General features: G+C 41.7%; 2 protein-coding genes across 5 annotated transcripts; both read right to left on the bottom strand.

Annotated features, from left to right (window-relative positions):
• Positions 1-21: 21 nt before the first annotated feature.
• GARIN1A (golgi associated RAB2 interactor 1A) lies at positions 22-26210 on the bottom strand. 4 transcript variants are annotated; one of them, XM_008510595.2, is made up of 5 exons: positions 26073-26210; positions 6940-7124; positions 5862-6111; positions 4220-4338; positions 22-390 (listed from the first exon to the last, which is right to left on the bottom strand). In XM_008510595.2, exons 2-5 carry the CDS (start codon positions 7017-7019, stop codon positions 192-194), a joined length of 648 nt encoding a protein of 215 aa, XP_008508817.1. In that variant the 5' UTR covers positions 7020-7124; positions 26073-26210; the 3' UTR covers positions 22-191. The 4 variants fall into 4 exon arrangements, with proteins under 4 accessions (XP_008508817.1, XP_008508761.1, XP_008508873.1 ...); XM_008510539.2 differs by lacking the exon at positions 26073-26210 and adding an exon at positions 12646-14623; XM_008510651.2 differs by lacking the exon at positions 26073-26210 and adding an exon at positions 9968-10104.
• On the bottom strand, positions 23047-26435 carry HILPDA (hypoxia inducible lipid droplet associated). The gene is given in 3 exon segments (XM_070617642.1): positions 23047-23182; positions 26073-26282; positions 26285-26435. Coding segments are annotated over 2 exon segments (189 nt in total). The 3' UTR covers positions 23047-23182; positions 26073-26244.

Raw genomic sequence — 26435 nt, 5'->3', positions numbered from 1 at the left:
CCACGGCACAGCCGACAGCAATTAAAGACTTACTTGGAGGTTTATTGGTGGAAGGACAGAAGCACTTTGTTATAAACACCATCTTACCTCTCTCATGGTAATTTGGCCCACAGTGGGAAAACAGCATTATAGGAGGTTGTAGCAAGTGCACTGAATGAAGCCAGGGAAGAGCACCCCATTTTGGCTAAGTGTCAGGGTCCCAAAAAGTTCTGTCCTAGGGAACTGGCTACAGGAGTCTGAAGGAAGTGCTCATCTGGATTGTCTTGTTCCCAGAGGCTGTGACTCAAGACCGCTCTCATGGGTACATTCATATTGATCGGAGAAACCACAGGTGAGAGTGTCTTGTGGCAGCTGTCGGAATTGTCTACTTCAGTGGCAGGATCGGTGTTTCTGTTGGAGCCCAGGAATTTTGAAATCATTTAAAGCAATAGAAGAAAAAGAAGATATTGTTAAAAATCTAATTTAAAAACTGTTTTCTAATTATGTCTTTCCAGTACGAATGCCTCGAACGCAGATGTGAATATGGAAATGATGGGCAGTGACAATACGTATATAGGATATGACGTATCTAAGAGTGACTCGAGGAGAGAAAGCCAAGCAGGAGTGAGGCCAGAGCTAAGGCCTGCTCTGCTGAAGTCAAACAGACATTCTCCAGCTCTTAAGCGTTGCTTTTATTTGTTGAGAACCTAACGCATCATGACTCAAAGACAAAATCGGAACCCACTGGATCTGCCTGATGCCCACTATAACCTGCCAGGCATCAGCCTAAGGGCAAAGAAAACAGTTCTTCAAAAGAATAGCAACTTAAAAAAAAAAAAAAATCACAGCCACTTGTTCTGTCTAGAAAAACACACAGTGTAGCTAAAATGTTTTTTAAAATTTTGATTCCAAGTGAAATACGTATTTATTTTAAATGAAAAAAATAGAAACCATAAAACAGCACCAAAAAGAAAATAAAAATCACTCACACTGTAACTATTCAGACACAACTGCAGTGAGGTTTTTCTTTAAGTGAAAATATTTTTAGAATTATTTAGCTAGACTAGCAATATGGCCAAATAATCTAAAAACCTCTTTGCCACAAAACACCTAGAAATGCTGGATAAAATATAAAAAGCATAATTTTAAATGCATTGTTGAACTCACAAAAAGTAAAGAAAAATCCCAGGGGCCAAAAATTAAAGACCAGCAAAGTGAATGTGAGCAGAAGCCGGCACTGCCCGAGGGACTTGCCAGTCTTGGTCACCCAGGGCAGGGGTTTTCATGGGCATGTGACACAGGAGATAAGGTCTTGGGCCCAGGCTAGGTGTGGTGTTAAGTGAGGTTTTTGCATAAATCCAGGACTTTCAAAACTGCATTCTTGGCAAAAAGATACACCAGAAAGCAATCCACCCGGTACAGCAAGCTCATCTACATTCACCCGGATCCTAGGTCAAAAGAAAAGTCTCTTCTGAAATTTCTTATCTTTGGGCCTGTCCTCATGCTAGTTTGAAGTCTGAAACGAAATGGTCCAAGAACTCCCAAGCTGAGAAATGAACATAAACAACTTCTCTTGAGCCAGTAATATCTCCGAGGCACCTGACAGAAGCAAACTTAACAATGGTTCTTTGGAGGTCTTCCCCCTCCCTTCCTATAAGTTAGGCCAATATGAGTCCCACATGTTTGAGATGAAGATCTGTTTGAGATGAGCTAAAGACAGCTCCAAGACCCACGTGATATCAGTATCTGCGTGAGAGGAAGCAGGCAGAAACAACAGGGTATCTGATGTACCTAAAAACCGGAGCGCTCCTAAATTTCCCACAGTCCCTCAGTGGTGAGTGCTGGTGGCAAATTTAAGAAGAGAGCTGGAAGTTAAGTGTGAGGGGTCAGCGATGAAGTCTGAAGGGACTGGAGTGGTCTATGCCTCATGAACTCTCCAAACCATCAGAACACTCTCCCTTGCAGGACACAGCTTCAAGCTAAGGAAAAAACCACTGGAGATTGAATTCAAATTGAGTAAGATAGAAGCAAAGGAAAGAGAAAGGTCAGCTAAAGATAAGAGAGAGGAATACGACCCGGGAGGGCCGGAAACACTTCACAAAACGACACAAGAGGGAGCTCTAGAGCTGGAACCAGAAAGCTACCCTGAGGAGTTCCTCCTCCCCAAAGGTTCAGGAAAACCATTTCAGGTAAAAAGCAGCATCAGTAAAGGATCATAATCAAACGCCACACAAAATTATATGAGAAAGAAAGAGGATATGAGGCATAATATATCCATATAGCACATAAAATAAATCCATGAAAGCACATGAAAAAGATGTGCCTACAAAATGAGAAGAAACTGCTACTTGGCATTTCAAAAGGAGCCAAAAGAAACTAAGAAAATGAAAGAATACATGAAAGACCAATAGAAGTCAGAATTTAAAAGATTTATAGAGGAAGTGATAAAGCTGAGAAAAGCATTAGACATTTTCAGGAAACAACAATTATTTCCAAAATGAAGCCTTAAACTATAAACAACACAAGAGCAAAGAAAGCAGATAATGCCTTAAGAGAGAGAAAAGGCTAAAGGGAAGAGAGTTTAAAGAATACAAAAGAAAGAGAAAGTGACAGATCTCGTAGATGGGCAAAGATGATCCAACATACAAACCATAGGAGCACCCAAAGAAGAAAATTTTACATTGTAATTCAAGAAAACTATCCTGGAACTGAAAAAAAGAAAACACTGGAAAGTACATATAAGGCACCCTATGACCTGGGAGAACTGACCCAGCATGACCAGCACTGGGATGCTGCCCCAGGGCGAGGCCATAAAAGCTTCGGGAGAGAGGATGTGTGCAGAGTTCTTTTTATAGAGCTGCTGCCTCTTCTCCCTGAAACTGAAAGAAAGGGGCTTCTGGGACCACCCAGAGAGCTTGAGCTGTGGTCCCTGGGGCAGGGAGACCCAGTAGGTGGGGGCACAACTCCTGCCCAGAAAACATGGAGGACGGTAGAGATGGGAGAAGGGGTTTCTTTGGTGGTGGAATGAAGAGGAGTTGCTTCTGTGTTCGTAAGGCATGGTCCTCCTCTCCAGTGGCCAAAGTGTGAGAGGGCATTTCCCGAGGACCAGATGTGGGCTGTATCAGAGAGAGAGAGAGCCAGCCTGGAGCCACTGTAAGTCCTACCCAAGAGGACTCCCTTAAAGAGTAACGGGTCTCTGACAAGCAGGGCCTGGGTGGCACGGATGCCTGCAGAGCCAGGGCCTGAGGAGGGGTGGTGGCCACACGCAAGGAAGGTGTCACAGCATCACCAGATTTGCAGTTGGGGGTGCGGCAGATGGAGGGCTTCAAAGAACCCAAGAAAGCTCAGAAGAGGGAAAAAGTCAACTTTAAACATGCGAACAGAAAGAGCGGAGTGACAACCCAGTCCCCACTATGAAAGGTCATCTTAACATGGGGCCAGACTGAGAGAAGGGAGAAGACATGATCAGGGCAGAGATTTGATAATTTTCAGGCACTAGATATTTTACTTTCAGAATTGATGCTACTTTTGCAATTTAAAGGGACCAAAGGACCTTTTATGTTCTAAGAGGGAGCCCACATGCTATGGGGCCTGCCCAGAACCGGCTTTTTATCCAGGGGCAAGAGGAAAATTCCTCCCACTGAAAAAATTATAAAGAGAAGACAAAAATAAATTTGCATTTTGGTGATAACCTACAGGTTGTAGTTGTTCAACATACTGGATACATGATCTTGTTTGGGGTTTCTATCACTTGTTACAGAAAGAGTCTGATACAGTTACTTAGTAAATTAGTAAAACTTTGTAGCCAGCAGTGGTCTCCCTTTTGGGTTACTGTCTAGTCTGTCCATTTTACAGAAGAGATAGATGAGGCAAAGAGAACTCAGGTTTTTGTCTTACCCCAGGGACCTTTGTGAGCTGGGGTTGGAGATAGTCAATAGGATCTAACTCCATGAGTCTGCTTTATTAGCATACCCTTCTTTGAATCAATTTCTTCCTCCCTTTTATTGAGCATCTTCCATATGAAAACACTGGGGTTTGCCTAGGAAATATTCAGATCAATCAGCCACAGACCCTGTTTTCAAGGACAGGCTTACAACAAAATTAAGGGGAAAAGTCACATGCATACATGTCTAGAATAAAAAGAAGGAACTGAGATAGGTTGGCATAGGGTGTCGCTGACCCCACCCAGGCCTGTTTGCTGCGGGAAGGGATGCTGGGACTGCCTGCATGGAAGACCCACCTGTCTGCTGGGAGCTGGGACCTTCCTGCGAGATGTGAGAAACTGCCACTGGTCTGCTCGGCTGCCAACAGCATGAAGCTTTCACTGGGCTGGGAGGATGATGGGAGGCTGCTTTCTGGCTGGATGGAGAAATGGACAGTCAGATGATGAGGTCTGCTCCCTGATAGTTCTTGGCCTCTTTGGGCCAGAACCTTGAAGGCCCTCACTTGAGTCTTCCAGCCTACCCCTGGGGACCTGTTCCTCAGACATTAAGCCCCAGAATCATCAGACCAAAAACGAGGCCCCTGGAAAGATCACCTCCTCTCTCTGATGGGCTGCTGTGACTACCTCACCCAGAACACAAGATCTGAACATTAAGAACCAGTGCAGGAGAGCTCCGCAAGCTGACTTTGGAAGTCAGTGATCGCATACCTAAAGGATACGACTTATACGAGAGGGGGAAAGTGTTTGGATTTTGAAATCTGAAGGTTTTAGGCAATCTAATTTATCAAGCTTTTCCTTCCTGTGCTTCTACCCTCAGCAGGTCCTGGAAAAGCCTTCTATGTGTCAAAAGAAAAAAAAAGTCTTAAATAAACTGAAAGGGAAAAGCAAATCCTTGGGGGAAATATTTGTGAAAACTTGTGATTAAAGGGTTAAAATTCTTGATGTATAGAAAGCTTTATTTTACAAATAGATTTAGAAAAACACAAGGCTGCCAATAGAAAAATGGCCAACACAACAATGCAAAAGAACCATGTAATCATGTTCAAACTTGTTGAAAATGAAAGAGAGGCCACCTTTTTAGCTATCATATTAGAAAATCTGTTAAAACTGATCCTTCTCAATTGTGATCAGGATTCAGTGACACAGACACTCATATTATTGGAGAAAGTATAATTTGGTATGAACTTTCTGGAAATAATCTGGCAATATGTATCGAGAGCCTTAAAAATGTTCACACTCTTTGAATTCTGTTTCTAAAAATCTATTCTGAGAAGACAATCAGAAATGTGGACAATACACATAGATGCTTGTTTTTAGCATCATGTATAATAATGAAAAGTTAGAAACAACTCTAAACGTCTGATGTTAGAAGAATGGTGAAGTAAATTTTAATTGATTAATACAACACAATAGCATGAAATTATCAAAATGATGTGTATGAAGAGCTTTCAAAAGAAATGGAAAAGTGCTTATGATATAACCTAAATTGAAAAAAGCAACATTCATAAATGTCCTTAATGTCCTCGAATATATAAATTAAAAATTAAGTTAAAATGAAAGACGAGAAGGAAATACGCCAAAATGTTCCAAGTGATTGCTTGGGGCTGGAGAGAAGTGAGGGTGATTTTTCTGTTATTTTCTCGTTTTCCTCAGTGAGCATTATTCTTTTATAATACTGAAAAAAAATCGGCAAAAACCAGAAAACAATTTTTATGTGAGTTAAGTACTTTACCGCTCTTTTTTAGGAAAACGAAATTAATTTGCTTTTTATGCTTGTAGACCTCAATTGGGTGTGTGCATATCGTGGACCCTTGAAAATGAAGCCTGCTCGTGCCCCCCCAACAGTGGACTTTAATATCCATCAGTCCTCACGAGGCTTGATCAGATGCCTCTGATTCCCCCAACTCTCTACGGATCTTGGCCAGAGGGCCCCACTTACTGTTGTTCCGGTGGAGCTGCTGGACATCTTGGGCACTAGGCAGTGAGTGAACTGGATTCTTGGGTCTTTGGTGGTGATGGACAGACCTTGCTGCAGAATTTTCACCAGGCGGATCCAGAATTGAAACACTGCCTCTGGGTGTTTCTCGTGGAGCTTCAGGTAGTAGATCTTTTCAGTCACTGTCCTAACCCTCAGGATGCGTTGGAGCCGGTCACAGATTCGTAGCTCCACATACTTCAGAGGGAGAATCCTGGACACAATCAAGAAATTCCCACAGCAGAGAAGCCCATGATTTTAATCAGTCCGGTGCCTACCTAGACCTTGGCTCAACTTCACTAGGCTCCCACCTCTGCTTGGGGGATGCCCAAGGGAGAAAGCTCGTGGTCTGAAAGTGGGAATGATTACTAAGACCAACTCTTCTTTAAGTTCCAGGGCCTTAGTTATTAAAGAATCTGCCCACATCAATAGCAATGGCTGATAGTCAACATATAATATCTCATTTAATCCTCACAACAACCCTTTGATGAAGGAAAGATAAGTATTATTAATTCCATTTTACAGATTTGGAAACTGAGGCTCAAAGAAACTAAGTGATTTGCCCAAGTTTAGATCTTCTTACATAGGAACTGGAACTAAGGTTTTCTGACTCCATTTCCAGGACTCCTTCTTCCTATATCCTGATTAACCGTCTTGAAAGAGTAAGGAGAAGGATGGATGTCTCCTACACTTCCAGTACTTTTTCTTCAATCTCAATACCTCATAATCCCACTTGACTTTCATACCCCTCACCTTTTTTCAGAAACTCCCTAAGTCTATTTTGACAAAATAAAAATAAGCAAAAGGAAGCCAAGATCCTCAAAAACTAGGCTGAGACAGGACCAGGTACTCCACCCACAGCACCAAGCACAGTGCTTGGTACAAACAGATACTAAGTAAATATTTGGTAAATGAATGAATGAGCTCTACATAGTTTATACACTAAAGAACACGGTGCTTTCTTTTCATCTAAAGTCCAGCTGCAAAACAATGCAGTCAGTCATCCCACCCTTTCTGGCCCCTCCCTCAAGCCTTTCTGTACCTGCTGAGGGTGATGACTGGAGCACAACCAGGTGTGCCCCGGGTGGAAGACTGACCCTGGGGCCAGGTGACGTTGGCCATCAGGAGGACGTTGGGGAGTGGCAAGGAGGGCACCGAGGAGGTCACCCCAAGGATCACAGTGGTAGATCCTTTATAGACATCCAGCCAGTTCCCGGGCTTAGTGACCTAGAAATCAACACCAGGTACAGGGGTTAGAGAGAAGCAAAAGACAAGGGTGGAAGGTATAGGTGCTAAAAAGTGGCACTTCAACTTGTGACAGGCTTGGAGCACCGGTGGTGCTTGCAGGCACGTGGCACATTTGGTGGGGCCATGACCTGCATCCATCCTTTTTGTTGGTCTCCCCAAATAGACTTAAGCTCATTGCCAAAAGGAACGCCATATTGCCCTTCTTCATGTCCTCTGCATTACCTAACTTTAAAAGGATACACGAGTAAGGAAAAGCTGAGTTGCATTAAAATTTTATTCCTCCATCCTTGGGTAGAAGAAGCCAGGACAGGTTTCCAATGGTCTGGAAGGGAGATTGTGTGAAGAAAGTTCCAGAAGGGGAGGGGAGCAAGGAAAGAGCTGTTGAATGGGCAAGACCCAGGCAGTCCAACTTGAGACAGGTTTGGGGAGCTTGCCCCAAGATGAGGTAGGGCCTGGCTTGTTGCTGGGTCTTGAGTGTAATGAGGACCTCTGCTCTTGCAGCTCCAGGGGTTGTGGCATGACAAGGAGACTAGATGCCTGGCACTGGGACAACAGTGTCTCAGCTAAGACGTCCTCACCTCACTGTCCATGGCAGGCAGAGAAGCACCCAAACTGCGGCCTCTGAGGAAATACAGGGCTCTGAGTAAGGAACAGCAAAGGGGTGGCTCCTATGTTCCCAAGACAAGAGGACCTTTGCCCAATGTTCTAGACTTTGTAAGACCACTGGGACCATTTCACAGTCCCAAGTGGAACTAGGGACAAAGAGAAAGCCCCGGGGATGATTGAAATTTAAGTTCCCACAAACCTGAACAGACGGTGCTCCAAGAAAAGTGAATTTTGATTTTGAAAAAAAAAGTGACATTTCTTGGAGCTGCATTGTGGAATGAAACTCCTATCACCACAAATCAGAGAGGGATGCACACACTGAGAGCAAGTGCTAAAGAAACCCTTGTGGGTGATGCTGCTTGGAGGTGAGGCAGTGAGGGTGATGCTGAGGAGAGGGATGGAGGGAGCAGCACAGCGGTGTGGGCGGGTCATCTCAAGGAAACCTTAACTCGGTGGTCGAGGGTCAGCTTCAGCAGGCAGGCCTTCCCCCGCCCCGGCACAGTCTGAGTTTCCTGCTGCCTGAGACACTTATCGTCCAGCCAGAGAAACTAAACAGTTCTAATATTAGGCCAAAGAGAATATACGAAGAGAATAAACCTGCTACCAAAATAGAATCACATCCAAACAGAAATGACTAGAATTTGGTGTCCCAAGTCTGGATCTCCCATGTTACTGCTCCCTCTCCACTGAGAGTGTGTTAGGAATGAGTGCGTCCCCAGGTTGCCCGCTGATGGCCCAGCTATGCTGCTCCCTGGGGCAGCACAGGGACCATGGAGCACCGAGAGCCATGAACCAGCTTTCTGAAATCTGAGGGACTTCCATCAGAGAGGAGCTCGCTGCTCTGTGAAGAGTCTCCTAATTAAGCCAATTCCCACCTCAAACTGTTTCCACTCTCTCTCCCCTGTAACTCCCTACCGCTTTTCAACTCCATCAAATGGATTCTGGACTGCAGACCCTACCTGAGCCTTCCAGCCTCCTGCCTGAGGCAGGCACTTGCAGTCCATCTACCTCGGATTTCCTCTCCCTGCTCTTCCACTTACCAAAGTCTCAGCAAGATCTCGAAGAATAGCTTAAGGCCCTGTCTTCTGGGAAGCTTTCTTCAACTGCGTAAGTCCAGAGAGAGCGCTCTGAATTCCCTCGGCCCCGCTCTCTGTGCTCACACTTTAGGGATTGGCTGGTCAAACCATCTGACATAGAGCTTTCTTAGCAGTTACTATTTTGTAATACGCCCTTGACACCTACAGATTCATAAGCTTCTGAGCCAGGGACACTATCTGTTCTCTCTTTGCACCTCCTGCTGGGCACACAGCTTGCTGATTAACTGGTGATGTCACACCTGCAAAGGAGCACAGGTGCGCAGGTTCTGGCCAGATCATGAGAGAGTGATGGGCAGCACCTCAGTAAGATGTCATACATATTAAAATAACTGCCCCACATCCTTGAGGCTCCATGCTTCCCAGGCCACAGATGCTCACTTCCATTGGTCACGTCACCACCCTTTGGCGGATGGTAGAATCTGGCCAAGGCCCATTTATCCAGGGGCCTTGCTCTCAAACAAGGCTGTTTCTAAACCATCCCAGAGAGAGGAGGTTAGATTTCAGAGCAGGGATTCTGACAGCCACCTTCATCCCCTCTAACCAGCCAGTTTGCACTAGTGGCCCCAGGAGGATGCCTGTGGATACTGCCTGGGGAGTGAGCTCTGATGTCTTCTTTTGCAGGGTATAACTCTATTTCCTTAAAGCACGTGACCTGCAGGGAGCCCCAGGATGCTATAGGCACCAAGAGGTGAACTTAGGACCCAGACCCTCTGGTTTCTCTAGCCATAGTGGCTTCTTTCTCCTCCCCAGGGCTTTCAAAGGCCACAGCATTTTTGGACCAAGCCCTGGGAACAGGTTTTGGAAAGGGAAAGAAAATTGGTCCTGAGCTGCACAAGGGTACCTGGATAAAGTTGCTTTCAAACACCATCGAGTCGGAGAACAAGTTGAATTCTGGAGAATGAATCAGTTGACAAAGAAGGCCATCTTCCACTCCAAGTTCCACTCCAGGGCCTGGTTCCCTGACCTCACGTGGGAGGCCCCTAATTTTATTCATTGGTTCTTTGGAAGAAGGGGCTTGGGAACATCTCTGGGGCTCCACGCAGACCCAGCCCACCTCCAGGTGTTGGTGTGACCACTACTCCCCGCACCTCCACAGCTCCACCTCCCCTCCTGACTTACGGGCTGTCCAGCAGGCTGGAGAGCCTGTCAGCTCACAATGGCAGGAATGACATCAGGGAATGTGATGGGTGACAACAGGAAAGGAAAAAAGAAGAGGAAAGGAAGGATTTGGGGTGAGGAGGGTTCTTCTTTCCCCTTTCCTGCTTGCTACAAACTAGCCGTAATGTGGCCTGTTCCATGTGTCACTCAATCTCCCCCCAAACACGAGTAAAATGACTCTCCCAAGATTGTGCCAAGACAGCAGTGAGCTGGCCCAAACAGCAGGGAAGGCTCTCGAGAAACCCTCAGGCTTCAATCCTCCCCTTCACAGTGAAGCCTCACAAACTTCCTAAGTGTGAATTATTCACCTAAAATCAGGCCGTCCCCCGGCCAGCAACGCTCAGACGGGGGACAGCACTTCACCCCAGTCTTCCCTTCCCCATCTCATGGGATAAAATGAGAATTTTTTTTTTTTAAACACCAGGTGGTTAACAAAGCAGAGAGGTTTATTTATTTGGAAACAGCGGGCCAAGAAAGAATTAGTGACCCAGGGGTATGCTGGAGCCAGTGCAAAAAAGGTCACGAGATCCGATTGTTAAATTTTCAGGCACTTTACAAGCCAGTTGTTAAACACAATCACCATTAAAAATTATCTAAACTTACAATTAAATTATATAAAAAACAAAGTTAATAAACAGCCCAAACTCATCACTTCTTAATTACGTTTTACTCCTCTCTATACCCTGAGGATATTTGCTTGTATGTGGTAGAAACACCATACAACAGTGTACTGCTGTTGCGTATCTCTTCTCTGTGTGTTCAGGAACTTCACGCTGGTCACCATCTTGAAACCAGCTACTTGAGAGTTATGTATACCATGGAAATCAGCAAATGCCAAAAGTGAGGCCTTGATTTATTGTTTTGTTGACTGTCTAGACTAAAGTGATAGAGAAAATGTTAATGACGCAGACTTAACTTAAAAGTGTGTCTGTAGCTGTTATATTGTGGGCACAAAAAAATATGAGGAAATAGCCTTCCAGTATTTGTAAGCTATTCTCTGATTTAGGAAAGAAGTTGCTTAAGTCATTGACAAACATGTAAAGTTCCAACATACAATTTTGCTATTTCACTTCTGCCTTATTCATTAACGTAAGTGGAAAAATCAACAGACACTCAGGTTGGAACTACCCTTGTTTGTTGCAGACTACAGCTGGGCAGCTACCAGGCTCTCTCAGTTTGGTGCTTATTCAAGGAGTAAGTCAAGGGGTTAAGTCAGTTCTCTCAAGTGTTTTGAACTCTCAGAACACACTGCTCTGGTCCCCAGGAGACCCGGCTTAAATCTCCTGGTGCTTCTCCTACCACCCCTGCTCCCAGCATCCTGCCCCCCCCTCCGCCTCCTCCATGGAGGCCTGTTTCTCATTGGTGCTTCCCCAAAGTTGTTACATCAGAAGCAGGAGTTTATATCTCATTGGCTTATTTTTTCTTAAGACTTGCTCATCAGAAGAGAAAACTAACTTTTACCTTATTTATTGATACAAAGTCTATAATACTAGAAACTCAAACATTCAAACAACTTTCAAGTTTACTACTTTTGCTTTCTTATCATGGTACTCTCTGTTCTTGACACTTTTTCTCCTTTCCTTGTAAAAGAAATAGGAAGTTTCGTTACAGTGTTGTAGCACATAAACCAAAAACTTAAATGCACAGAGAACATCAGCATGGCCCCGTGTGCTGGAGTACCTCACTTATTTGTGAAGTAGGCTCTCGTTTTAAGCAAGTAGAATATTCACTGCAACATTGTTTGCAATAACCTAACACTGGAGACAACCTAAATGTCCAGAGCTAAAACAGAGCGCCAGTTAAATAAATTATCATACATCCATATGTTGTAGTTTGTAGTCATTAAAAGAATAAGGCAGGCACTGGCCTGGTGGCTCAGTGGTTAAGTGCGCACATTCTGCTTCGGCCGGTTTGGATCCCAGGTGCAGACATGGCACCACTTGGCAAGCCATGCTGTGGTAGGCATCCCACATATAGAGGAAGATGGGCATGGATGTTAGCTCAGGGCTGGTCCTCCTCAGCAAAAAGAGGAGGATTGGCAGCAGATGTTAGCTCAGGCTAATCTTCCTCAAAAAAACAAAACAAAACAAAACAAAAAAAGAATAAGTCAGCTTTATATATACTGATATGGAATGATTACCAAGACTTATTTTTTAAAAAATACGCTATCACTTGGGTAAAAGGAATAAAAAAAAAGATATATACTCATATATCCTTGAACACATCCAGACAATTTCTGGGAGGAGAAAAATACGGTTGCCTTAGGAGATGGAGGGCATTGCTAAGTGTGGTGACAAAAAAAGACTTCTTTTTCACAGTATGCTTTTTTGTACTGTTTGAATTACAGTCACGCATTGCTTAATGATGGGGATAGGTTCTGAGAAACGTGTCACTAGGCGATTTCGTCGTTGTGGGAACATCGTAGAGTGTACTTACACAAACCTAGATGGTACAGCCTCCTACACACCTAGGCTACACGGGCTAGCCTATTGCTCCCAGGTTACACACCTCAAACTGTACTGAATACTGTGGGCAATTTTAACACAACGGTAAGTATTTGTGTATCTAAGCATAGAAAAGGTACAGTAAAAATAAGGTATAAAAGATTAAAAAATGATACCCCCGTACAGGGCACTTACCATCAACGGAGCTTGCAGAACTGGACGTTGCTCTGGTGAGTCAGCGAGTGAGTGGAGAGTGAATGTGAAGGCCCAGGACGTTACTGCTCACTACTGTAGGCTTTATAAACACTGTACACGTAGGTTACACTAAATTTCTTTTAAAAATATTTTTCTTTCTTCAATAATTAATGTTAGCTTACTGCAACTCTTTTACTTTATGTTTTTTAATTTTTTTAACTTTTTGACTCTTTTGTAATAACAGATTAAAACAAACACATCATACAGCTGTAAAAAATATTTTTTCTTTATATCATTATTCTCTAAGCTTTCATCTATTTTTAAATTTTTTAAAAACTTTTTAAAGCTTTTCCGTTAAAAACTAAGACACAAACACACACATTAGCTTAGGACTACATGGGTCAGGATCATCAATATCACTGTCTTCCATCTCCACACCTTGACCCACTGGAAGGTCTTCAGAGGCAATAACGCACATGGAGCTGTCATCTCCTCTGATAACAATGCCTTCTTCTGGAATACCTGCTCAAGGACGGCCTGAGGCTCTTCTTGAGGAGGTGTCACTCTTTTCAGAAAGATGTCAATGCTGGTTTGCTTCTTTTCTTCATTATAGATTTGCTTCTAAGTAGATAATGCAGCATGAACATTCCTCTCTATTCATGAAAACCTTTTGCTGTTGGGGTCCATGTTTTCAAACTTTTTAAGGAGCTTGTTGAGGTCTGCAAAAGCTTTTGCTAAACACTTCACTGTGAATTTTCTTGGGGCTTCTTTTTCTTCCCTGAAGTTTCCTTTTACTCTTCTTCAGCTCTGCGTTCCTGTTCCAGTTCCAACAACCCCTCATTAGCCAGTTCCTCAGGATCCACCTCTAGGAGCTCCTCAGTGTTGTCTTCATCTACATCCAGGTTAAAGTTGTCTTCCATCTGAACCACAGCCTTGTTGATTTTGCAACGTCCTCATCCTTGGCGAATCCTTTGACATCATGGATGAACCTCAAGTGTCTTATTCCAGATGCCATTCATACAAACTTTGTGATACACCCCAAGCCCAGGTAAGGTTCTTGATGCAGTCACAGATGTTGTAATCTTTCCAGAATTGCATCAGTGCCTTCCTCAGTTGCAGCAATAGCCTGGGCAAAGGTCCTTCCTCAGGTAGTAGGCCTCAAAAGCTGCTATAACTCCTTGATCTATTGGTTGGATCCAAGACATAGAGTTTGGAGAGAGAAACACTGATTTGATATTGGAATGAAGATCACCTACGGAATGAGGATGTCTGGGAGCACTATCAACAATAAGTAAAATCTTGAAAGGTATGTTCTTCTCCAAACAGCACTTCTCCATTTTGCCAGCAAAGCAATTCAGGAGAGCATCTTAGAAGAGGAGCTGGGTCATCCATGACTTCTTATTGCTCCTGTAGTACACTGGCAGTGATTGCTTATTGATATGCTTGAAGGCCCTGGGGTTCTCACTGTGCCAGATCACAAAGGGTTTCAATTTGTAGCTTGCATCATTGGCCCCAAGAAAGACTATTATCCTGTCCTTTAAAGCCTTGAAACCTGGCATTGACATGGCTTCCTTATGGATGAAGTCCTTTCAGGCATCCATTTCCAGAATAGGGAGCTTTCGTCTCTATTCAATATTTGCTCTGACAAGTAATTTTCTTCCACAATCAGCTTATCCATAGTTTCCAAAAATTCTTCAGCTGCCTTCACATCAGCACTCGCAGACTCCCCACTCACTTCCGCATTACGTGATGAATGACGATTCCTGAATCATTTAAACCACTTAAAGCTAGCAGTAAATTCGACATTGCAGTTGGGCCCAGCCTTTTTATTCAATATCACAAACAAACTTTTTGCTTTGGTTGTGATCATCACAGTGCTGAGAGGGAAATGCTTCCGTGTCTGGTCTTCCATCCAGGTCATTAGAAGTTTCTCCAGGTCTGGCAGAGGCCCTTCTCAAATTTTTGTTTGTCTCATTACCTTCAATGAAGAAGACACTTTAACAGCTTCCGTCACTTTGTTCTCGTTCTTCAAGATCATAGCTATGTTGGAATGGGACATGCCTGACTGGCAAGCAATAACCATCACTGATTTTTCACCTTTGTAGTCCTTAATCACCTTTAATTTTGTTTCTGGGTAATCACTCAACATGACCTCCTACTGGCAACATTAGCAGTGGATTTCACACTCTAGGGGTGATGACGAACAAAACAACATGAGATTAAATCAAGCAAAGAGAAAATGATGCAATCAAGAGACACGGTAAACATGAGACGTATGAGGCTGCTGCCGGAGCAGCACGGCATACTGCTTTACGGTCAACTCTTTTTTTTTATAAGTAGAAGAGGACACCCTAAAATAACAATAAAAAGGACAGAATAGTAAACATATAAACCAGTAACATAGTCATTTATTATCAAGTATTATGTATGTACATTAAATATCTGTGCTACACTTTTATATGACTGGCAGCACAATAGGTTTGTTTACACCAGCATCACCACAAACATGAGTAATGCATTGTGCTACGATATTACAATGGCTATGATGTCACTAGGCAACAGGAATTTTTAAGCTCCATTACGACCTTATAGGACCACTGTTGCACATGCTGTCCATCGAGTGAAACGTCATGATGTGGAACATGACTGTATTTATCATGAGCATGTATTCTTTTTTTTTTTGGTGGGGAAGATTGTCCCTGAGCTAACATCTGTGCCAATCTTCCTCTATTTTGTATGTGGGATGCCGCCACAGCATGGCTTGATGAGCAGTGTGTAGGTCTGCGCCCGGGATCCGAACCAGCGAACCCTGGACTGCCAAAGCAGAGCACACAAACTTAACCACTATGCCACTGGGCCATCACCTGGTGTATTCCATTTTTGAACAAATACATTTTTTAAAATATTGAAGAAATTTCTTATATGTGGCTTTACAAATCTTTACCGAGAAGTAACTATGTGCAAGGTATGCTATATATTGGAAGAATCATTACTAACTCTAAAAGTAGTCTGATTAGAGTGGTGGACATGTGGTCAGGGCTGTCTTAAACATAACTATTTACTTCCTGAGGTAAAGATACATATTTGAAGAAATAATGTCTGGAAATTTTCTAAATGTAGTGAAAACTATAAAGCTACATCTACACAAGGAATAAGAACACTAGAAATTGTAAATATATGAGTAAAAGTTTTAAATATGTATTTATATCTATATAATTTTTAAAGTTCCTTAAATAATAATTGACTATTTAAAAAATTATAACAATGTAATACATAACATCAGGTTTAGAACATATGTAGAAATAAAATATATGACAAGAATAGCACAGAGAATGAGAGGGGAGACATAAAGGCGTCCTGTTGCATGGCTCTGACATAAAAAAATGAAGTGGTATAACACATTAACAAAATGAGAAACAAAACCACATGATCATCTCAATAGACGCAGAGAAAGCATTTGACAAGATCCAACATCCATTTACCATAAATAAACTGGGTATTGAAGGAAAGAACCTCAACATAATAAAGGCCATATATGACAAACCCACAGCCAACATCATACTCAATGGACAAAAACTGAAAGCCATCCCTCTGAGAACAGGAACAAGACAAGGATGCCCACTCTCACCACTCCTATTCAACATAGTACTGGAGGTTTTGGCCAGAACTATGAGGCAGGAAAAAGAAATGAAATGAATCCAAATAGGCAATGAAGAAGTGAAACTCTTGCTATTTGCAGATGACGTGATTTTATATATAGAAAACCCCAAGGAATCCATTGGAAAACTATCAGAAACAATCAACAACTGCAGCAAAGTTGCAGAGTATAAAATCAACTTACATAAATCAGTAGCATTTCTATATTCTAATAACGAACTAACAGAAAGAGAACTCAAGAACACAATCCCATTCACAATTGCAACAAAAAGAATAAAATATCTTGGAATAAATCTAACCAAGGAAATGAAAGATCTATACAATGAAAACTATAAGACTTTCCTGAAAGAAATCGATGATGACACAAAGAGATGGAAAGACATTCCATGCACATGGATTGGAAGAATAAACATAGTTAAAATATCCATACTACCTAAAACAATCTACAGATTCAACGCAATCCCAATCAGAATCCCAATGATACTCTTTACAGAAAGAAAACAAAGAATCCTAAAATTCATATAGGGCAACAAAAGACCCCGAATTGCTAAAGCAATCCTGAGAAAAAATAACAAAACTGGAGGCATCACAATCCCTTACTTCAAAACATACTACAAAGCTACAGTAATCAAAACAGCATGGGACTGGTACAAAAATAGGCACATAGATCAATGGAACAGAATCGAAAGAACAGAAATAAAACCACAACGCTATGGACAGCTAATCTTCGACAAAGGAGCTGAGAACATACAATGGAGAAAACAAAGTCTCTTCAACAAATGGTGTTGGGAAAACTGGACAGCTTCACGTAAAAGAATTAAAATCAACCATTCTTTTATGCCATTCACAAAAATAAACTCAAAATGGATCAAAGACTTAAAGGTAAGACCAGAAACCATAAAACTTCTAGAAGAAAATATAGGCAGTACACTTTGACATCAGTATTAAAAGGATCTTTTCAGACACCATGTCTTCTCAGACAAGAGAAATAATAGAAAGAATAAACAAGTGGGACTTCATCAGACTAAAAAGCTTCTACAAGGCAAGGGAAAACAGGATTGAAACAAAAAAACAACCCAGCAATTGGGAAAAAATACTTGCAAATCATATATCTGACAAAGGGCTAATCTCTATAATATATAAAGAGCTCACACAACTCACCAACAAAAAATCAAATAACCCGATCAAAAAATGGGCAAGGGAAATGAACAGACATTTCTCCAAAGAAGATATATGGATGGCCAATAGGCACATGAAAAGATGCTCATCATCACTGACCATCAGGGAAATGCAAATCAAAACTACACTAAGATATCACCTTACCCCTGTTAGAATGGCTAAAATAACTGAAACAAAAAATAACAAATGTTGGAGAGGTTGTGGAGAAAAAGTAACCCTCATACACTGCTGGTGGGAATGCAAACTGGTGCAGCGACTGTGGAAAACAGTATGGAGACTCCTCAAAAAATTAAAAATAGAAATACCATATGACCCAGGCATCCCCCTACTGGGTATCTATCCAAAGAACTTAAATCAACAATTCAAAAAGACCCTATGTTCACTGCAGCATTATTCAAAATAGCCAAGACATGGAAGCAACCTAAGTGTCCATCAACTGATGATTGGATAAAGAAGATATGGTATGTATATATATATATATATACACACACACACACACACACACAACGGAATACTACTCAGCCATAAAAAACAATAAAATCATCCCATTCACAACAACATGGATGGACCTTGAGGGTATTATGCTAAGTGAAATAAGCCAGACAGAGAAAAACAATCTCTGTATGACTCCACCCATATGTGGAAATTAAACACGTGGACAAAGAGAAGAGATTAGTGGTTACCAGGGGAAAGGTGGGGTGGGGGTTGGGTACAAGGGGTGAAGTGGTGCACCCACAATATGACTGACAAATAATAATGTACAACTGAAATTTCACAAGGTTGTAAACTATCATAATCTCAATAAAAAGTAAAAAAAAAAATTAAGTGGTATAACAGCATTTGAAGGCAGACTGTAATAAGTTAAAGATGTCTATCGTAAACCTGAGAAAAGAAGAACCACTAAAAAATTAAACAAAGAGGTACAGCTAATAAATCAATAGTGGAGATAAAATAGAACACAGGAGAATTCTCAGTTAATCCAAAAGAAGGTAAGAAAAGAGGAAAAGTGAAATAAAGAACAGATGGAAAGGGCCGGCACGGTGGCACAGTGGTTAAATGCACATGTTCCACTTCGGCAGCCTGGGGTTTGCCAGTTCGGATCCCAGGTGCAGACACGGCACTGCTCAGCAAGCTATGCTGTGGTAGGCATCCCAAATATAAAGTAGAGGAAGATGGGCATGGATGTTGGCTTAGGGCCAGTCTTCCTCAGCAAAAAAAGAGGAGGATTGGCAGCAGATGTTAGCTCAGGGCTAATCTTTCTCAAAAAGAAAAAAAAAGGAACAGATGGAAAACAGAAAAGAAAATAACAAGGTGGTAGATTTAAACCCAACCTTATTGGTAACTACACCAAATGTAAATGGCCTAAACACTCCAATTAAAAATCAGATATTGACAGACCATATAAAAAGCAAGGCACAACTATATGCTATCTACAAGAAATCTACTTAAAATATAAAGACATATAAGTTAAAAGGATAGAGTAAGATAAACTATGCAGCTACTAATCCTAAGTCAGCTGGAGTGGCTATACTAATATCATACAAAGAAGACTGCAGGGTAAGGAAAAATACAAGTAATAAGAAGGGACATTTTAAAAAAATAAAGTGGTCAGTTTATCAAGAAGACTTAACAATCCTTCTTGTTATGTTTCCAAAGATATGAAGCAAAAACTGGGAACTAAGTGCATAACTAGACAAATCCATAATTAGAGTTAGATATCTCCTCATTCTCTCAGAAATTCATAGAACAAGTAGATAGAAATCAACAAGGATACAGACTTGAATAACACTATCAACTATGTAACTGACACTTACAGAACACTTCAGTGGCAGAATCCACATTATTGTCAAGTGCACATTGAACACTTACCAAGATATAACATATGCTGAGCCATAAAAGAAGTCTTAATTATACAGGGTATGTTTTCTTACCATAATGAAATTAAACTAAAAATCAATACAGAAAGATATTTGGAAAATTTCAAAGTATTTGGAAATGAAAGAACACACTTCTAAATAACCCATCATCAAAGAAGAAATCACTGGGAAATTATAAAATACTTTGAATAAAATGAAAACATATCAAAATTTGTGAGATGCAACTAAAGCAATGCTTAGAGGGAAAATTATATCTTTATGTGGTTAAAGAAGAAGAGAAGAAAAGTCCAAAAACCAATTACCTAAGTTTCCATCTAAAAAAGAAAAAAGGAAGAAAAAAGAACAAATTAAACAGAAGGAAGTAAATAATAAAGAGTGGAAATCAATAAAATAGAAAGCAGACAGAAACAAATCAAGAAAACCAAAAGTTAAAATTGTTAAAGAGAGCAGTAAAATTTATAAAACTCAAGAAGCCTGTCACTAACATGATCTATAAAAAGAGAAGAAACAAATTACCAACCTGGAAAAAAAGAGAGAATATCACTACAGATCTTATGAATTTTAAAAGTATAATAAGGAAATCATTTAAACAAATTAATACTAATAAATTTGACAACTTAGATGTTTTACACAAATGCCATCACATAGAAATTACTAAAACTGACAGGGAAAACTTTAACTTTTTAAAAACTAACCTAGGAAAAATAAAAAAATATACATATATTAATAAAATAAACTGAATTTTTAATTAAATATCTCACCACAAATAAAACTCTAGGCCCATATGGCCTTGCTGGTGGAATCCATCAAACATTTAAGTGATCAACAATATTTATCTTCTACAAACTCACAAAATGGAGTAGGAAACAGTTCCCAACTCATTTTATGAATCCAGCATCAGTAAAATAAGATAAAGACAAAGCAAGAAAAGAAAGCAACAGACCACAGGTCAGCACTACTCATGAACACAGACAAAAAATTCCTTGTCAACGGCCACACAAAGAGAGAAACAGTGTGTTCATGCACTAGGAGAGTCAATACTAAGCTGTCAGTTCATCCCAAATTGATGTGTAGATTCAATAAAATCTCCATCACAATTTCAGAAAGCTTTTAAAATAGAAATTATAAACAGAAAAATTGATTATAGGCATTTTAAAAATAAAACTTTGAGAGGCTGACCCCATGGCCTAGTGGTTAAGTTTGGTGTGCTTTGTTTTGGTGGCCCAGGTTCAGTTCCTGGGCGTGGACCTACACCGCTGGTGGGCAGCCATGCTGTGGCAGAGACCAACATACAATGGCAACAGTTGCTAGCTCAGGGCGAGTTCTTCCTTAGCAAAATAAACAAATAAGTACAAAAGTTTGAATAATACATTCACAAGGTAACAACATCAAAAAGGATCAAAATGGGGGCGGGCCCCGTGGCCAAGTGGTTAAGTTCGCACGCTCCGCTTCGGTGGCCCAGAGTTTCGCTGGTTCAGATCCTGGGCACGGACATGGCACTGCTTGTCAGGCCATGCTGAGGTGGTATCCCACATGCCACAACTAGAAGGACCCATAACTAAAATATAAAACTATGTAGTGGGGAGATTTGGGAGAAAAAGCAGAAAAAAATAAAAAGATTGGCAGCAGTTGTTAGCTCAGGTGCCAATCTTTAAAAAAAAAAAAAGTATCAAAAGGGAGACAGTGAAGAGTCCCCTTCTCACCCCGACAACCGGCTCAAGGTCCCACCACCCTTCCCCCAAAATGAAGCCACTGTTGTTATTTTCTTGTTTATTCTTTTAGAGAATGTTTATACATATTTATGCCAAGATAGTACATTTAACTTTCCCTGTCCCTTCTTACCTAAGGATTAGCACACTATTCTAATTCTAATGAGCCTTATGAATATAATGTCCTCCAATTTAGAATTCTCAGATTACATAAAACTACCTGCTTTTATCAATTGTTTGATTCTGCATCTCATAATGTTAAGTAAAATGGGAAAAATGAGTCCAAACTGCACTCATACTATTACAATACAGAAATGCCTGATGTATAAGGACAAGGTTTAAAAGGAAACATAATAAAAACAGTTCATGTTCAAGTGATGACTTATGAGTTATTAAGTTGGTATACGTTTGCCATAGAAGCAATTCAAGTCTGTGGGCATTACTGATGGTCTATGGGCAAGGCAGCATGCAAACGTTGTAAGTTACATCCGTTTTATGATTTTTTTTTTTTTACATAGGTTTTCTCAGGAAAAAAAATCTCACATGTGCCCACATAAGAATTACCTCAGGGGTGAAAAAGCTCATTACTGACATATTTTGCTATATTGCACTTTGAAGACTTCTTGAAAAAGAAAAAAAATCACAAGATGATAGTGAAAAAAGAGCTGCATACTGGGAATCGACTGCCAATTAGTTCAATGATATTGTCTAATCCCCTAGTTTCCCTCTGTAGTAAAATGAAAAAATCCTCACTGTCCAATACAGCAGCCACTAGCCACATGTGACTATTGAGTAACTGAAATGTGACTAATCCAAATGGAGATGTGTTGTAAGTGTAAAATAATCACCAATACAAACACACGCTTGCTATAAAAAACAAAGAATGTAAAATATCTATCTCATTAATAACTTTTTATGTGGATCACATGTTGAAATATTTTTAATATTCTGGGTAAAATAAAATGTTAAAAATACCTTTTCCTGTTTCTTTTCTTTTCTTTTTTTTTGGTGAGGAAGACTAGCCCTGAGCTAACATCCACACCAATCTTCCTCTATTTCCTATGTGGGACGCCTCCACAGCATGGCTGATGAGCGGAGCAGGTCCGTGCCTGGGATCTCAACAAGTGAACCTGGGCCACCAAAGCAAAGTACACAGAACTTTAACCACTTGGCCATGGGGCTGGCCCCCTTTTGACTTTTTAATGTGACCATTAGAAAATTTTAAATTATATATGTGGCTTGCATTATATTTTTATTAGACAGTGCTAGACCAGTTCCTCTCTTCCAACCCTTAATACTCTGTTATCTGCCTTAAACTTTAGAGGCACAGCCCTTCACATACAGAAGGAATTTCAAATATTTCCTTCTTCCTTAGATCCCACCAGATGGCACTAGAGTTAAGGCCTCAAGCTAATAATAGGGATTTAAAATTTGTACTTGCAGGGGTCAGCCCGTGGTGCAGTGGAGTTCCTGTGCTAAGCTTTGCCAGCCCACGGTTCACTGGTTCAGATTCCGGATGCAGACCTAGCACCACTTGTCATGCCATGCTGTGGTGGGCATCCCACATATAAAGTAGAGGAAGATGGGCATGGATATTAGCTCAGGGCCAGTCTTCCTCAGCAAAAAGAGGAGGAATGGCAGCAGAAGTCAGCTCAGGGCTAATCTTCCTCAGATAAAAAAAGATAAAATTAAAATTAAAATTAAATAAAAATTCAGATTCTCTTAAGAAGCTTTTCCTTAACATCTACCTCCTGCCTGCAAATAACTATGTACCCACTGTGCTATACACATATTTCTATCATAGAACCGTGAAACATTACTTATTTGTTTACGTGTTTCTCCCTCTACTATCTTACGTACGTTATCTGAGGTAGGTAGTGATGAGATCCTAGTTGATGCCCGGCACCCAGTAGGTGCTGTAAGCAACGTATCAGGATAGTCCAAGTCATGCTGCAATAACAAAAAGCCCCAAACCTCAGTAGCTTAACACCACATAGGTTTATTTCTCATTTACACGGTATGTTCATCAGGGATCAGTTGAGGGCACTGCTCCACGGCATGCACACTCCAGGACCTGCACTAACGGAACTGTTCCATTTGGAGCACTGCTGGTCACTGGTGGAAGAAAAAAGAGGGTTTTGGAGGGTTTTGAAGCAGTGCTAAAATGCTGCAACCTAGAACTGACACAGTCACTTTGACTCACAACTCAATGCCCAGAATTCATGGCCCCATCCAACCACAAAGGCGTCAGGAAATGCAATTCTATTATGTGCCTGGAAGGCAAGGGCAAATATATTTGAAGAACATTAATGACTACCATTAACGACCCTTCTAGTTAATAATGATTCAGCTCACTACTATCCCCTCACGCAGGTGGAATACATTCACCATACCTCCCCCAAAGGACACAACCCAAGAATTCCATCCAGCCGCAACATCAAGTTCAAATTCAAGAACCTCTGAGTGATGCACAAGTTTTCATGCCAGTTTTGAAAGTGGCTCGAGATAATCTACAAGTGAAAAAGACAGGCCACGTGCCCCTACGCCCCTACACATCTAACGGAGTGATGGAATAGGGACAGGATAACGGCAGTAAGGGAAGGAGGGGAAGAATGGGAGACACAGTAGCCTAGTGACTATGATGTTCCACAGAGCAGATGTGAAGGCCCCTTTCCCTGGGGGAAGTGAATATTCCTTGATTAGGCCCCAGCTGTGCTTCCTGGGAAGGCGCCCTTAGGCAACTGTTCTGTTTTCAGCTACTGAGATTTCAGGGTTGTTGCTGCAGCATAACCTAACCTAATGTGTCCTGGGCTGATATGGAGACTGGAATCTAGATGAGCAGTGTTGCATATTTCAAAAACAAAAAACCTTGATTATATGACATTAACTTACTTAGGGGCACCAAAGAGATCTTACTGGAAGCTGGAAGGATGGCAACTCATGTTATACAGTAGCCAGGTATTTGGTAAAACTTGTCTGCAGCAACTTCGAAGACATACATTATCTAATCTAATGAGTTAGGAGAGTCAGAACAGAGTGTTAGCAGCATGAATTGGATACTGTTGGTTGCCACTGACAATGCATCACAAGACAAGCTCAGATGAGAAGTGGCCAGCTTGCAAGCAGGCATAAGGGATCTAGAGAGACTACAGAGGTCAATGGGCTTGCAGGACTCACAGAAGCAACTGCTTCTCATCTCTAATTGGTAGTTGTTAAAATTGAGAAATATCTGGAATGACAGATGTCAACTCAAACTTAGCTTGGTAGGTAGGGTGACCAACCATCCCGGTTTGCCTTGGACTGTCCCAGTTTTAGCACTGAAAGTCCTGCATCCCGGGAAATCCCTCTGCCAGACTACGAGTAGTCACCCTACTCTAGGAAAGATCAAAACAATGCTATGCCCATCATATCTGTTGTTGAAACCTTAGAGCAAAGACCTCGTTAAGGATGCAGCACCCAATAAACCACTTCAATTAAACTAAACTGCTTGGGGAAGAGACTTAAGGTGCAGCTCTCCAACTGAAAGTTCGAAATACCCCAAACTAGTCGGAAAGGCATGAGGATGAGAAAATATACCAAATTTAAGAAATATGTCTAGAAAAAGGACAGCTACTGGCACATGAAATTGCCTGGAATCAGAGATAAAAAGCCAACTATATTTTTGAGAGTACCATGCTACCAAAAGACGAGTCACAAAAGCCCAGCTAACCACAAAGGACCAGGGACTACCATGTTACTAGGTGCCCAGAAGCCGGGAAGCTGGAAATGCTTGGTAGACAGCACTAATGACTACCACAGCAGAATAAATAAAAGTGATGCCCAAACCACTGGCTTCTGGGGTAGTCACAATTAAGTTTAAGAACACTCAGGAAGCAAAACTGGTTCAGCAGAGGACACCATGCTCCAGTCTTACCCTTTGGCAGAAGTCAATCAAACTCATCATACATAAAATAACGCGCACACCAAGAAGAAAGTGTGAATAGATACGTATATTCCCACAGGCAGAAGAGTGAATACACTCCAACATGAGGTGAGGGATGAAGGAGTGGTGGATACAAGAAAAAAAAACCCTCCATTTTTGCAGAAAGGCCAAGCTGCTTAGATCTGGGAAAAAGCAGAAACAATCATCTGTGAGAGAGGGACATTCTACCAGCTGACCTAGAGAACAATCACAATTGAGTACTCACCCTGGTGGTTAAGAGGGCAGAAGAAAAAAGCCAAGGCCTACTAGACTGTTAATTCTCTTTCCCCAAAGACTGAGGTGAGGGGGCTAGAAGAAATCACTTCTCTCTTTCTTCGGAGATGGACAGAGGCAACAGAGGACTGCAATAGTCTTGGCCTAGGCTCAGAAAACTGGTTGATACAGGGCAGATGCAACTGCCCCTGCCTCCAAATTCAAGTTTATTTACCTTGTTTTAAACACAGTGTTTAAGTACTTTTCTGTCCAAAGTTTTAAGATGTTAAACTACAAATTAAGGCCCTTCCCTAACACTAATTTCAAGGGCAGAAGTCAACATGACACATATGGGAAATATATATGCAACTTTATTTCATTAGAAAAACTCATTTAAGCCACATGGTGGCCACATGCCTATGTCCTGAGAAGGGTTTGTCATCTGACTGCCCCCTTCAGACCAATGTACACTATGTTGAAGAAGGACTTCAAAATGTAAAACAATGAGAACTGGACATCGAATATTCCATCTCCCCTCCCCCTACAGCCAACCCACACACCTCTTCAACTGTTATCCACACAGAGGAGTTCTCAAGAGGAGAAGCCCAACACCAAATAAACTGACTATAAGACACCCAAGTCCAAAGGAACTCTCTGCAGTTGTTTAGGAAGTAGGGTTGAAAACCACCATCTTCCAACAGCTGCAGTTGAGCACAAGCCCCCATCTTAAGAGATGTCAGGGCCACGCTGCCAAGGACAGCAAGGCATCCGGCTGACTAAGGGGAGAGGAATGAGATCACTCCATCCCACCGCCATAAGCCACCCACTCACATCTGTGTATTAAACGGGCTCTTTTTCCAGGTGAAGAGTCCCTTCAAGGGCCCAGTAACAGTTAATTCTCTGATGACACTGATGCTGAGCTTGCCTGCCCAGGAACTGGGACACCCGGCTGGACACGTTTAAGCCAGTGTTCCAAGGTTACAGCCGGTGGACGGAGGTCTTATCACACCCCTCTGGATGGATGGTCTGGAAGGCCCTTGGCGGCCGTGTGCTGACTAGCTGACTTCTGGTGGTCCAGGAGCTCCCAGGCGATGGGCTCTCCAGTAAGCCCTCCAGTGACTCCATCAGTCTAACGAAGATGGAGAGCAGGGTCAGCACCACACCTAAGAGATACAAGTTCAATATATGCTTCAT

The sequence above is a fragment of the Equus przewalskii genome, chromosome 4 (assembly GCF_037783145.1).
Source record: "Equus przewalskii isolate Varuska chromosome 4, EquPr2, whole genome shotgun sequence".
Lineage (NCBI taxonomy): Eukaryota > Metazoa > Chordata > Mammalia > Perissodactyla > Equidae > Equus > Equus przewalskii.
This window is presented reverse-complemented; position numbering and strand designations above follow the sequence as displayed.

Bases quoted from the DNA above. Each gene is read 5' to 3' on its own strand.
- GARIN1A (XM_008510482.2), bottom strand. From the start codon at position 9,842: ATGAATAAAATTAGGGGCCTCCCACGTGAGGTCAGGGAACCAGGCCCT. The intron at 7,125-9,689 runs GTACCCTTGTGC...GTTGATTTCTAG, and splicing joins TTGAAAGCAACTTTATCCAG to GTCACTAAGCCCGGGAACTG. The intron at 4,339-5,861 runs GTAAGTGGGGCC...TTCTCCATCCAG, and splicing joins GCAGCTCCACCGGAACAACA to CCAGAAAGCAGCCTCCCATC.